Genomic DNA, 12,940 nt, shown 5'->3' with positions numbered 1-12,940 from the left:
CACCAGGGAGGGGCAGGGGGTGGCAGACTCCAACCCACAGCCCCTCACCCCCCACCCTGCTCCGGCATGCTGTGGGACTGGGGGCCAGGTGGACCCTTTGGTGGGGCAGTGCCTGGGGAAGATGGGAGGGTCCTGTGGCCATGCTGGGGGTCCTGTGGCCGTTCTTGGGGTCCCATGGCCAGTCTGGGGGTCCTGTGGCTGTGCTGGGAGTCCTGTGGCTGTGCTGGGGGTGCCGTGACTGTGCTGGCATCCCATGGTCACGTTGCAGGTCCTGTGGCTGTGTTGGGGGTCCCGTGGCCATGCTGGGGGTCCTGTGGCCATTCTGGGGGTCTTTTGGCTGTGCTGGGGTTCTGTGGCCATGCTGGGTGTCCCATGGCCGTGCTGGGGGTCCTGTGGCCATTCTGGGGGGTCTTTTGGCTGTGCTGGGGTTCTGTGGCCATGCTGGGTGTCTCACGGCCACGGTGGGGGTCCGTGGCCATGCCTGGGCCCTGTGGCTGGGGGTCCTCTGCGTGCTGCCCCAACACCACCATCGCCACGTCCCCCCATCCATGTGCTGGGGTGCAGGGAGCCCAGGGCGGTGCCGAAGCCCCCACCAGCCCCACGGCAGAGTCCCTGCTGTGGGCCAGGCCGTGTGGCGGTGGGTGGTGTCGCAGTTGTGGGGGGGGTGCCCATTGTGCCGGGGCGGGGGCGCGCGTGGCCGAGGTCACCACTTCCCCACGGCGGCCGGAGGAAGCGGCCGCTCCCGGCCCCGGCGGCTCAGTGGCGGCGCGATGGGCAACCTGCCGGCCGTGCTGCCCGGCGCTGCCCGCTCCTGCGGCCTCGGCCTCTGCTCCCGCCAGCTCAGCGCCGCGCCAGAGGAGACCCCCGGCACCGAGCGCCGCAGGTGGGTGTGGGGCAGCCGGGGGGATGGACGGATGGGACAGACGGGGCACTGGCACCTGCTGGGCTGTGGCACAACCAGGCTGCGGGTCCCTGTGCCTCAACGGGGACCCCTCGCTTGGCCCTCTCCTGCCTGGCCCTGCCGTGGCACATGGGGACATCCCCACATGGCTGGAGGCCATCAGAGACGTGTCCCCACCAGAGAGGTGTCCCCGGCGGGACGGTGTGCGCAGCTTGCCGGGGCAGGAGGAGGCGCAGAGCCCCGCACCCACCTGTCCACGGTGCCCACAGCATCGTGCAGGTGTCCCCTGCCCCACGGCATGTCCCTGTCAGCCCCACTGCAGTGTCCCAGCCCCCCGACAGCCTGTGGGGTGTGTCGGGACCTACCGGGGTGTGCTGGGGCAGATGGGATGTATGGGGACATATAGGGACGTATGGGGAGGGGGTGCGTGGGGTCGAGTGGGGATGGGAGGTAGAGCGGCGCCAGGACGCGTGGGGACACCCCAGCCCGGAGGGGACAGGGATGGGGATGGGAGGGCCGTTCACCCCCTCGGTGGCCGGGAGCCCGCTCTGACTCATGGCCATTGTTCACACTCGCACGCACGAGGCCCTGGAACACCCCACACCCCCCCAGCCCAGCACCCCCAGCTCATCCGCCACCCCCAGCCCAGCACCCCCAGCTCAACCCCCCCCCCAGCCCAGCACCCCCAGCTCAACCCCCCCCAGTTCAGCCCCCCATTTCAGACCCCCCCGCCCTGCCCAGGGCCACCACAGCAGCCCCAGGGGCAGGGAGGTCCCCTGTCACCCCCATGTCCCCAGCAGAGCCTCCCAGCACCCCCTGCAACCCACCCCCACGGGTCCCATCACCCCAGTTTCCCCAGTGCCTCCATCTGCCCCTGCCCGCCTCCCCCGCCCCCCGGGGCCACAGTCCCCGCAGCAGGTTCCAGCACCCCGGGGTGCCGTGGGCTGCGAGGGTCCTGGCATCAGAGCCGCCGGAGCAAGTGCAGTGGGGGCTGCCCCTCCCAACCCAGCTGTGCTCCTGCATGGGACAGGCCGGGCCCCCCATGCCCGGGCCGGGCTCAGGGCTGTCCCCCCCCAGCTCGGCGCCGATCCGCCCCGCGGAGCCCCCCCGCTTCGCCCGGCTGAAGAACTGGGAGACCGGGAGCATCGGCTACGACACGCTCTGTGCCCAGGCCCTGCAGGTGGGGGCACTGAGATGGGGGTGTGGCGATGGGGGCTGGGGGGTGCGCGGCTTGGGTGTGTGGGGCTGGGGGGTGCAGGGCTGGGGTGTGAGGGTGTGGGACATGGGGATCGGGTACATAAGACTGGGGGCTGTAGGAATGAGGGAGTGCAGGGATGGGGATGCAGGATGGGGATGCAGGATGGGGGTGCAGGGATGGGGGGTAGTGATGGGGGTGCAGGGATGGGGGCAGGATGGGGGTGCAGGGATGGGGATGCAGGGATGGGGGGCAGTGATGGGGGTGCAGGGATGGGAGGCAGGTTGGGGATGCAGGGATGGGGGTGCAGGGATGGGTGCAGGATGGGGGTGCAGGGATGGGGACACAATGGAGGTGCAGGATGGGGTGCAGGGCTGCCGAGCATGGGCTGGGGCTGTGTGGGTGGGGACACGGGGACTCCAGGAGCAGGGTGTGGTGCAGCCCCCCCGCTGACCCCTCCAGGAGCTGCCCTGCTCGGGGCAGCGCTGCCTGGGCTCTCTGGTGCTGCCGCGGCCGCTGCCGGCCCCCACCCCCGAGGGGACCCGACCCCCCCAGGAGCTGCTGGGCCTGGCCCGGGACTTCATCAGCCAGTACTACCTGTCCCTGCGGCGGTGAGGGACCCCCACAGCCCCCCATAGACCTGCCCTGCCCAATACACCCCACATCCCCACGCTGCCCCAAGGTACCCCAAAGCCCCAGCTGTGTCCTGGGACAGCCCACAGCACCCCTTTTTCCCAGGACAGATACCCCAAAGCACCCTGCACCCCATCTCTGCCCTGGGACCCCCATCATCCCCAGCCCTGTCCCATGGCACCCCAAAGCTCCAGCCCATCACTGCCCCAGGGCACCCCCCTGCTCCCACCGTGCCCTGTCCCTGCCTCAAAGCGCCCTGCACCCCATCTCTGCCCTGGGACCCCCCATGTCCCCATCTCTGCCCCGGACCATCCCGCGCTCCCATCCCTGCCCAGGACACCCCACATCCCCAGCCCTGCCTGGGGCACCCCACGCCCTGCGGCGCTGCCGGGGGTCTGGAGGGTCTGAGGCACAGGGTCCCCGCAGGGAGAACTCCCCGGCGCACGCCCAGCGGCTGCGGGAGGTGGAAGCTGCCATTGCCGCCACCGGCACCTACCAGCTGCTGGAGCCCGAGCTGGTGTTCGGCGCCAAGCAGGCCTGGCGCAACGCGGCGCGCTGCGTGGGCCGCATCCAGTGGAACAAGCTGCAGGTGAGGGTGGGGGGGCAGCTGCGGTGGGGACCCTCCCCACACCTGCCCCACACCTGCCCCACGGCCAGGGGGTCACCCCGGGGTGGCCTCTCCATGGGTGGGCTGGGGGGCAGCAGGACATCCCCCGTGTCCCCCCCAACCCCACCCCACAGGTGTTTGACGCCCGGGACTGCGCCAACGTCGCGGAGATGTTCAGCTTCCTCTGCACCCACATCCAATACGCCACCAACCGCGGCAACATTCGGTGAGAGCCCTGCCCGGCTGCCGCACCCGCCTGGGGCAGGACCCCTGGCCCCGCAGCCCCTGGGGTTGTCGGTGACATCCCGCCCGGCCCCCCCAGGTCGGCCATCACCATCTTCCCCCAGCGGACGCCAGGCCGGGGCGATTTCCGCATCTGGAACACACAGCTGATCCGCTACGCCGGGTACCGGCAGCCCGACGGCTCCGTGCTGGGGGACCCGGCCAACATCGACGTCACCGAGGTGGGGACACCCCCCGCACCCCGGGACCCCCTGTCCCCCCGGCGTCACCCCCGCCCTGACGCTGCCGCCCCCCAGCTCTGCGTCCAGCACGGCTGGAGCCCTGGCGGCGGCCGCTTCGACGTGCTGCCCCTGCTGCTGCAGGGCCCCGAGGAGCCCCCCGAGCTCTTCCCCCTCCCGCCCGAGCTGGTCCTCGAGGTGCCCCTCCAGCACCCCACGTGAGTGGGGCTGTGCCCCCAGCGCCCCAAGGGACCCCGACCCTGCGGGACGCCCCTTGCGGCTATGGGGCTGGGGATGCTCGCTCTGGAGAGGGGGCTGGGATGGAGGGTGGGGACGAGCTCGGGGGAGCTGGAGCTGGTGTGGGTCCCCATCTGAACCCCCCGCACAGGCTGGCGTGGTTCGCGGAGCTGGGGCTGCGCTGGTACGCGCTGCCGGCCGTCTCCAACATGCTGCTGGAGATCGGGGGGCTGGAGTTCCCGGCCGCCCCCTTCAATGGCTGGTACATGAGCAGCGAGATCGGCACCAGGAACCTCTGCGACAGCCACCGCTACAATCTGCTGCCGGTGAGCCCCCCTGCCCCCCACGGGGACCCCCGTGCCCCGGGGTGCCAGGCTGACCCCACCCCGCCGGCAGGAGGTGGCCCTGCGCATGGGGCTGGACACAAGGACGACGTCGTCCCTCTGGAAGGACAAGGCGGCGGTGGAGGTGAACATCGCCGTGCTGCACAGCTACCAGGTGGGACACGGGGACCCCCACAGTGCCACCGCTCCAGGGGGGGCACCGGCCACTCCCAGCACCCCCAGCTCACCGTCCCCGCAGGTGGCCAAGGTGACAATCGTGGACCACCATGCGGCCACCGAGTCCTTCGTGAAGCACATGGAGAACGAGCTGCGGACGCGGGGGGGGTGCCCGGCCGACTGGGTCTGGATCGTGCCCCCCATCTCGGGCAGCCTCACCCCTGTCTTCCACCAGGAGATGGTCAACTACCAGCTCTGCCCCACCTTCCGCTACCAGGTGGGCCCAGCCCCACGGCCCCCCAGCCCCACAGCCCCCCCCAGCCCCACAGCTGACCCCCTGCCCGCCCCACAGCCCGACGCCTGGAAGGTCTACGTCTCCAAAGGCACCACCGTCACCAGGAGAAAGACCTTCAAGGAGGTGGCCAAGTAGGTGGCCACCCTTTTTGGGGGATGGTCTTGGTGTGGGGGGGTATTCCAGCCCACGGGTTGGACACTGACCCGGTGATCCTGCCCCCCCCACAGCGCGGTGAAGATCTCGGCCAAGTTGATGGGACACATGATGGCACGCCGGGTCAAGGCCACCATCCTCTATGCCACCGAGACCGGCAAATCCCGCACCTATGCCTGGAACCTCTGCCAGCTCTTCCGACATGCCTTCGACCCCAAGGTGGGCAGGGGGGAGCAGGAGCCCGCGCTACAATGGGCACATCCCCCCATCCAAACCCCCCCAACGGGGCCTTTGGCCCCGTTGGGGGGGTTTGGATGGGGGGAGGTGCCATTTGCAGCCCCCTGCCCATGTCCCAACCCCATGTGTCCCCCCCATGCAGGTGCTGTGCATGGATGAGTATGACGTGGTGTCCCTGGAGCACGAGACCTTGGTGCTGGTGGTGACCAGCACCTTTGGCAACGGGGACCCCCCTGAGTGTGCAGAGGTGAGGGGCTGCAGTGGGGGAGAGGGGATGGGGATGAGGATGGGGATGGGATGACGATGGGGATGGGATGACGATGGGGATGGGATGACAATGGGGATGGGATGACGATGGGGATGGGATGAGGATGAGGATGTGGATGGGATGAGGATGTGGATGGGATGAGGATGTGGATGGGATGAGGATGTGGATGGGGATGGGATGTGGATGGGGATGGAATGAGGATGGGGATGGGATGGGGATGGGATGAGGATGGGGATGATTATGAGGTTGGGATGAGGATGGGGATGATTATGAGGTTGGGATGGAGATGAGGATGGGGATGGGATGAGAATGGGATATGGTTAAGGATGGGATTAGGATGGGGATGTGGATGAAGATGAGGATAGGATGAGAATGGGGTTTTGGATGAAGATGGGGATGGGGATGAGTATGAGGATTGGATGAGGATGGGGATGGGATGAGGATGGGAATGAGGATGGGGATGGGATGGGGATGGGATGGGTATGAGGATAGGATGAGGATGGGGATGGGATGAGGATGGAGATGAGGTGGGATGAGGATGGAGATGGAGATGAGGATGATGATGGGGATGGAGATGAGGATGATGATGGGGATGGGGATGGTATGAGTATGGGGATGGCGATGAGGATGAGATGGGGACGAGGATGAAGGACGGCATGGTGACGTGCTGCTCCCAACAGAGCTTCTCCAAGGCGCTGATGGAGATGACCTCGCCCTACACCAGCACATCCCAGGCTGAGCCACCCAAGTAATTACCCAGGGGAGGCTGCGGGTTGCCCGGCTGGGGCTGGGGAAGGGCCCCCCCTGCCCTCACCCTGGCCCCCCCACCCTCGCCCTCCTCTTTCTCGCAGGAGCTACAAGCTGCGGTTCAACAGCGTCTCACAGTCGGACCAGCTCGTTGCCTCCTGGAAGAAGAAGCGGCGGCAGCTGAGCAACACGGACAGCGCCGGCACGCTGGGCGCCCTGCGGTACCACCATGGGATGGGGACGGGTCCTCTGCCTGGGCACGCCGTCCGGCTGGGCTCGGGGTGCCCCGGCTGGGGGTGTCACACAGGGCCGGGCACGTCCGTGGCCGAGTGACAGCTGGGGAGGGGACAGAGCCAGCGGTGGGCACTGGCCCTGGCACCTGTGGAAGGGGACAGAAGCTGCCCTGGGGGTCCCCAACCTTATATCCCGTTTGTAACAGCCCCAACCACCCCCTGCTCACACAGCCTCCGACCACAGCCCCCACCCTGACCCCCAGACCTGGGTGCCCCCACCCACAGCCCAGGGCATCCCCTGTCCCCCCACTCTGAGCCTCCCTCTCACAGCCTCGAGCATCCTCCCACTCACATCCCTGGGTACCCCCCACCTACATCCCTGGGCATCTGCCCCCCAGCCCTGGGTACCCACGTATCCCACACCCACCTCCCTGGGCATCCCCCTCCCAGCCTTAGCTGCTCCCCACACACATCACTGGGTCGCCCCCCTCCCCCCAGGCCTGAGCACCTCCCCCCACATCCCTTGGTATGCCCCCAATCCTGGGTGCCCCCCCTTTGCAGGCCCCACCTCCCCATGGGCGGTTGCCGGTGGGGTCCATGCTCAGCCCCCCCGGCGGAGGTTCGCGGTGTTCGGGCTGGGGTCCCGCACGTACCCCATTTCTGCGCCTGGGGGGTGCAGGGTCCATGCTCAGCCCCCCCGGCGGAGGTTCGCGGTGTTCGGGCTGGGGTCCCGCGCGTACCCCATTTCTGCGCCTGGGGGGTGCAGGGTCCATGCTCAGCCCCCCCGGCGCAGGTTCGCGGTGTTCGGGCTGGGGTCCCGCGCGTACCCCCACTTCTGCGCCTTTGCCCGGGCGGTGGACACGCGGCTGGAGGAGCTGGGGGGGGAGCGGATCCTGCCCATGGGGGAGGGCGACGAGCTGTGCGCGCAGGAGGAGTCCTTCCACACCTGGGCCCGCCTTGTCTTCCAGGTCAGGGGGGGCGCCGGGGGGGGGACCACCCACCGACCCCCCGGCACCCACCGTGTTCCCCCCGTGTCCCCCTCGCGTCCCCAGGCCGCCTGCGAGACCTTCTGCGTGGGGGACGGGGCGGCGGGGGCCGAGGAGCTGTTCGCCCCCCCGCTGGGCTGGAAGCGGCAGCGGCACCGGCTGGTCGGGCAGCCCCAGGGCACGGACACCCTGGCCGGTACCGCCCCCACGGCCCCCCCGCGGCACCCCCGGGAGCCCCCGACCCTGGGGATCCCCTCTGCACCGCCCTCCCGCCACGTCTGGCCTCAGCCCCACGGCCCCCCCGGGACACCCCCCAGCACCCTGCCCGGAGCCTCCCCCAGCTCCCCCATGATGACCCCAACCCCCCGTCACCCTTCATCTCCTCCCCATGGCCCCCCCAGCCCCGCTGTGACCTCCCCTCCACGAAACACCCCAGAACTCCCCGTCACCCCCTCAAACCCCTCGTCACTCCTCATCTCCTCCCCATGGTCCCCCCCAGAACTCCCTGTGACCCCCCAATCCCCTCGTCACCCCCCTGTCCCCTCCCAGGATCCCACCAGCCCCCATGACCCCCCCCCCGCCTCCTTGTGATCTCCCACCTCCCGTGAACCTCCCAGTCCTGCCTGCCACTCCTCATCCCTTCCCCGCCCCCTCGGTGAACCCCCGCCCCCCTCGTGCCCTCCGGTGTCCCCCCAGCCCACCCGTGTCCCCCCAGGGCTGTCCCACCTGCACAAGCGCCGGGTGTTCCCCTGCACGGTGCTTTCCGTGGAGAACCTGCAGAGCGAGGAGTCCAGGTGACCCCCCCCATCCCCGGGACCTCCCATCCCCAGGACCCCTCATCACCGGGACCCCCCAGCCGGGACCTCCTATCCCCGGGACCCCCCATCCCTGGGACCCCCCATCCCCGGGACCCCCACCCAGGATCTCCCATCCCCAGGACCCCACATCCCCGCCACTCTCTGCCCCCCCCATCCCTGTGACTCTCCACTCCAGGATCCCCCATCCCTTGGGGATCAAGACCCCCCTCACTCCCGGGACCCCCCCGGATCCCCGGGACCGCCCATCCCGGCCACCTCTGTCGCTGGGACCCTCGCAACCCCGGGAACCCCCCACCCCCGGCCCCCCCCACCCCTGGGACCCCCCGGGGCCCTCAGGACCCCCCCACCCCTGGAACCTCCCCCGCGGCCGGGGTTCCTGGCCCCCGCTGACCCCCCCGCAGCCGGGCCACGCTGCTGGTGCGGCTGGGCTCGGGGGGGCAGGCGGAGCTGCGGTTCCAGCCCGGCGATCACCTCGGCGTGTTCCCGGCCAACCGGCCCGAGCTGGTGCGGGGGCTGCTGGGCCGCGTGGAGGAGCCCCCCGGCCCCGAGCAGCCCGTCCTGGTGGAGAGCCTGGAGGGGGACCCCGGCGGTACGGACCGGCGGACAGGGGCACAGGAGAAACGGCAGGGGCGGCGAGCGGGGAGAAGGGGAAGGGGGAGAGAAGAAGGAGAAACGAGAACAGGAAGGGGAAAGGGAAAGGAAAAGAGGAGGGGAAGAGGAAAGGAAAGAATAGAGGAAAGGGGAGAAGGAGAAGGAGAGAAGGGGAAGGAGAAGGAGAAGAAGAGAAGGGTAAGGAGAAGGAGAAGGGAATAAAGAGAAGGAGAAGGGGAAGGGAATAAAGAGAAGGAGAAGAAGAGAAGGGGAAGGAGAAGGAGAAGGGAATAAAGAGAAGGAGAAGGAGAAGGGGAAGGGAATAGAGAGAAGGAGAAGAAAAGAAGGGAAAGAGAATAAAGAGAAGGGGAAGGGAATAAAGAGAAGGAGAAGAAGAGAAGAGGAAGGCAATAAAGAGGAGAAAGGGAAGGAGAAGGGGAAGGGAATGAAGAGAAGAAAAGAAGGAGAAAGGGAAAGGGCCGTGGCAGGGGCTGTGCCTCTCCATCCCTGTCCTCATCGTCATCCCACTCCGCTCTCCCGCAGACGGTCCCCGGTGCTGGGTGCCACAGAGCCGCCTGCCCCCCTGCACCCTGGCCCAGGCGCTCACCTTCTTCCTGGACGTGGCAACTCCCCCGAGCCCCCGGTTCCTGGGGCTCCTGGCCACGCTGGCACGGGAGCCGGCCCAGCGCCAGCGCCTGCAGCAGCTCAGCCAGGTCAGGGGGGCTGCCACCCTGGGAGAGGGGCTGGGGGACTAGGGGTGGGCGCTGGGGCACCAGCACACTGGCACCCTCCCTGACTGGGATACTCGGATGCTGGGCTCATTGCTGGCTGGGATACTGGGATGCTGGCCCCTCCCTAGCTGGGATACTGGGACACTGGGATGCTGGCCCCTCCCTGGCCGGGATACTGGGATGCTGGCCCCTCCCTGGCTGGGATACTGGGATGCTGGCCCCTCCCTAGCTGGGATACTGGGACACTGGGATGCTGGCCCCTCCCTGGCCAGGATACTGAGATGCTGGCCCCTCCCTGGCTGGGATACTGGGATGCTGGCCCCTCCCTAGCTGGGATACTGGGACACTGGGATGCTGGCCCCTCCCTGTCCGGGATACTGGGATGCTGGCCCAGCCCTGGCTGGGATACTGGGATGCTGGCCCCTCCCTAGCTGGGATACTGGGACACTGGGATGCTGGCCCCTCCCTGGCCGGGATACTGGGATGCTGGCCCCTCCCTGGCTGGGATACTGGGATGCTGGCCCCTCCCTAGCTGGGATACTGTGACACTGGGATGCTGGCCCCTCCCTGGCTGGGATACCAGGTCCCTGCCGGGCTGGGATGCCGGGCGGTGGCCGTGGCCCAGCTGGTGCCTCGCAGGACGCCCGGCTGTACGAGGACTGGAAGTGGTTCCGCTGCCCCACGCTGCTGGAGGTGCTGGAGGAGTTCCCCTCGGTGGGGCTGCCGGCCTCCCTGCTGCTCACCCAGCTGCCGCTGCTCCAGCCGCGCTACTACTCCATCAGCTCCGCGCCCGGCCCCAGCCCCGGGGAGATCCACCTCACCGTGGCCGTCGTCACCTACCACAGCGAGAGTGAGCGGGGACGGGGCGGCCGGGGGTGCTGGGTGTCCCGGGCAGGAGCTGCTGCCTTGTGCCCTGTCCCCGGCTCGGTGGCTCCTGCTCCCAGGACACCATGTTGGTCAGGATCAGGGCATCTGCCCGGTCCCCAGGGCATCTCCAGGGTCTCCCAGGTCATCCCCTGCTCCCCCAGACCATCTCTAGGTCCCCCATACCCCTCAGGACATCTCCAGTGTCCCCCAGGGTGTCTCCAGTGTCCCTCAGGACATCCCCCCAGTCCCCAGGGCCCTTCCAGGGTCCCACCCAGCCCCATCTCACAGTGCCCAGGTGCTGCCATCAGACCTGATGGAGCCCCCAGGGACGTGGGGACCCCCCCCAGCACCAGTCACCCCCCTTGTCCCCCATGCACTGTCCCAGGGCCCCATCCCCCAGCCCTGCCCGGGGACAGGGGTGTCCCCAGCCCTGCTGGGGGGTCCCCGCCATGACCCTTCCAGCCCCTCATGTCCCCACAGATGGACAGGGTCCCCTGCACTACGGCGTCTGCTCCACCTGGCTGGCGCGGCTGCAGCCTGGGGACACGGTGCCGGCCTTCATCCGTGGGTAAGGGACAGCCCTGCCTGCCCCCTTGCCCCCCCACCCCGGTCACCATCCTGGTGTCCCCACCGCACAGTGACCCACTGCCCGCAGGGCCCCCTCGTTCCGGCTGCCACCCGACCCCGAGGTCCCCTGTGTCCTGGTGGGACCCGGCACCGGCATCGCACCCTTCCGCAGCTTCTGGCAGCACCGCCTGCACCAACTACGAACTGGAGGTTGGGGACAAGGGGACACAAGGACAGGGGGACAGGGGACACGGGGACAGGGGTGGCAGCCAGGGACACAGAGACACAAGGACATGGTGACACCAGGATGCTGGACAAGGCAAATGTGGCACAGGGATGTGGCAACCCGGGGACAGAGGGGGGGGGCTGGGGACATGAAGATGTGGGGACACAGGGATGGGGGGATGTGGGTCACAGGGTGGGGACAAGGGAAGGTGATGAGGGCGGTGTAGGGATGGGGGGACATGGACATGCGTAGTATGGGGGAACACGGGTGCAGGGACACAGGGATGGGGGAACATGGGGACAGGGCAGCATGGGGACACAGGGGCATGAGGGGATGCAGGGCATGGGGAGGTGGGGGTGCGGTGCCCAGGGGCACAGGGAGGTAGGTGGGGACAGGGGCAGGCGCTGTCCCTGCAGGCGGGCCCCTGGGCAGCATGGTGCTGGTGTTCGGCTGCCGTGCCTCGGCGCTGGATCACATCTACCGGCAGGAGATGCAGGAGGCGCAGGAGGGGGGGGCCCTCAGCCAGGTCCTCACCGCCTTCTCCCGCCAGCCCGGGACCCCCAAGGTGGGACGGGATCGGGACAGGGGTGGGTGGGGACTGGGACAGGATGGCGTTGGGGATGGAGACAAGAATGGAGACAGAGACCAGGACAAGGATGGAGCGAGAACTGGAATGGGGACAGGGTGGGGACAGAAATGGAAGTGGGACAGGGATAGGGTTGGGGACACAAAGATGGGGATGGAGACAAGGGTGGGATGGAGACAGAGACAGGACAGGGACAGAACAAGGTTGGGGAGAGAACTGGGAGGGGGCAGGAATAGGGCTGGGGACACAAAGATGGGGATGGAACAAGGCTGGGGACAGGGACAGGGCAGAAAGCACGTGTGGGGATGGGGACGCGGGGCTGGGTCGGGGATAGGGCTGTGCGCCGGTGTCAGCGGCCACCCTGGCGCGGTGTCCCCAGACCTACGTGCAGGACGTGCTGCGGACGCAGCTGGCGGCCGAGGTGCACCGGGTACTGTGCCAGAGCGCCGGGCACATGTACGTGTGCGGGGACGTCACCATGGCCACCGAGGTGCTGCAGACGGTGCAGCACATCCTGGTGCAGCAGGCGGGCATGACGCTGGGGCAGGCGGGGGACTTCATCAGCGAGCTGCGGGTAAGGGCTGGGGACACGTGGCACCAGCATGGCATGGCACGGCACGGCACGCCGCCCTGATGCCTCTTCCCCCAGGACAAGAACCGCTACCACGAGGACATCTTCGGGCTCACGTTCCGCACGCAGGAGGTGGCGTTCCGCATCCGCAGCCAGTCCTTCTCCATGCAGGAGCGCCAGCAACCGGGCCCGGCCCCCTGAGCGCGCCGGCGCGGCGGGGGGACCCCCGGCTGTGCCCCCTGTCCCGCTGCCGGCAGTGCTGCCTCCCCAGTAAAGGTTTAGTTTTGATAACCCTGGGCTGTTGGTCCCCCCGGGGTTGCACTGCATGTGGCCGGGAATGGTTGGGGTGGGCACGGGGGGGCTCTGTGAGGGAGTCACTGGCCGCGTTTTGGCTACGCGTAGGGCAGACACCGGGCAGCGGGAAATGATGGGTGGGTGGGATGGGGGGGACACGGCCATGGTCCCCACAGCTGCAAGGAAGCAGCACTGCCCGGCACCACCATCTGCCCACAGCCCCAGTAGCGCCCCCC

At 68.7% G+C, this 12,940-nt stretch overlaps 1 protein-coding gene across 3 annotated transcripts; it reads left to right on the top strand.

Annotated features, from left to right (window-relative positions):
• The first annotated feature begins 725 nt into the window (after positions 1 to 725).
• On the top strand, positions 726 to 12,701 carry NOS3 (nitric oxide synthase 3). 3 transcript variants are annotated; one of them, XM_065630054.1, is made up of 26 exons: positions 726 to 883; positions 1,979 to 2,081; positions 2,559 to 2,707; positions 3,156 to 3,318; positions 3,471 to 3,562; positions 3,659 to 3,800; positions 3,876 to 4,015; positions 4,186 to 4,360; positions 4,431 to 4,532; positions 4,617 to 4,811; positions 4,887 to 4,960; positions 5,057 to 5,201; positions 5,362 to 5,466; positions 6,168 to 6,235; positions 6,339 to 6,455; positions 7,261 to 7,435; positions 7,520 to 7,649; positions 8,169 to 8,247; positions 8,673 to 8,860; positions 9,406 to 9,575; positions 10,233 to 10,443; positions 10,941 to 11,028; positions 11,116 to 11,237; positions 11,670 to 11,818; positions 12,219 to 12,413; positions 12,489 to 12,701. In XM_065630054.1, the coding sequence occupies exons 1-26, from the start codon at positions 771 to 773 to the stop codon at positions 12,609 to 12,611; spliced, it is 3,513 nt and encodes a 1,170-aa protein (XP_065486126.1). In that variant the 5' UTR covers positions 726 to 770; the 3' UTR covers positions 12,612 to 12,701. The 3 variants fall into 3 exon arrangements, with proteins under 3 accessions (XP_065486126.1, XP_065486125.1, XP_065486127.1); XM_065630053.1 differs by having other exon boundaries at positions 733 to 883; positions 3,942 to 4,015; XM_065630055.1 differs by lacking the exons at positions 726 to 883; positions 2,559 to 2,707 and having other exon boundaries at positions 2,033 to 2,081.
• The last annotated feature ends 239 nt before the right edge of the window (positions 12,702 to 12,940 follow it).

Source organism: Caloenas nicobarica, chromosome 2, assembly GCF_036013445.1.
Source record: "Caloenas nicobarica isolate bCalNic1 chromosome 2, bCalNic1.hap1, whole genome shotgun sequence".
NCBI classification, from domain to species: Eukaryota; Metazoa; Chordata; class Aves; order Columbiformes; family Columbidae; genus Caloenas; species Caloenas nicobarica.
Note: the sequence above shows the minus strand (reverse complement) of the source record. Positions and strands in the feature narration are given on the sequence as shown.

Excerpts from the sequence above, each read along its gene's own strand:
- NOS3 (XM_065630054.1), top strand. The coding sequence starts at position 771 with ATGGGCAACCTGCCGGCCGTGCTGCCCGGCGCTGCCCGCTCCTGCGGC. Across the intron at positions 3,801-3,875 it reads CCAACATCGACGTCACCGAG|CTCTGCGTCCAGCACGGCTG; the intron begins GTGGGGACACCC and ends GCCGCCCCCCAG. Across the intron at positions 8,861-9,405 it reads CCTGGAGGGGGACCCCGGCG|ACGGTCCCCGGTGCTGGGTG; the intron begins GTACGGACCGGC and ends GCTCTCCCGCAG.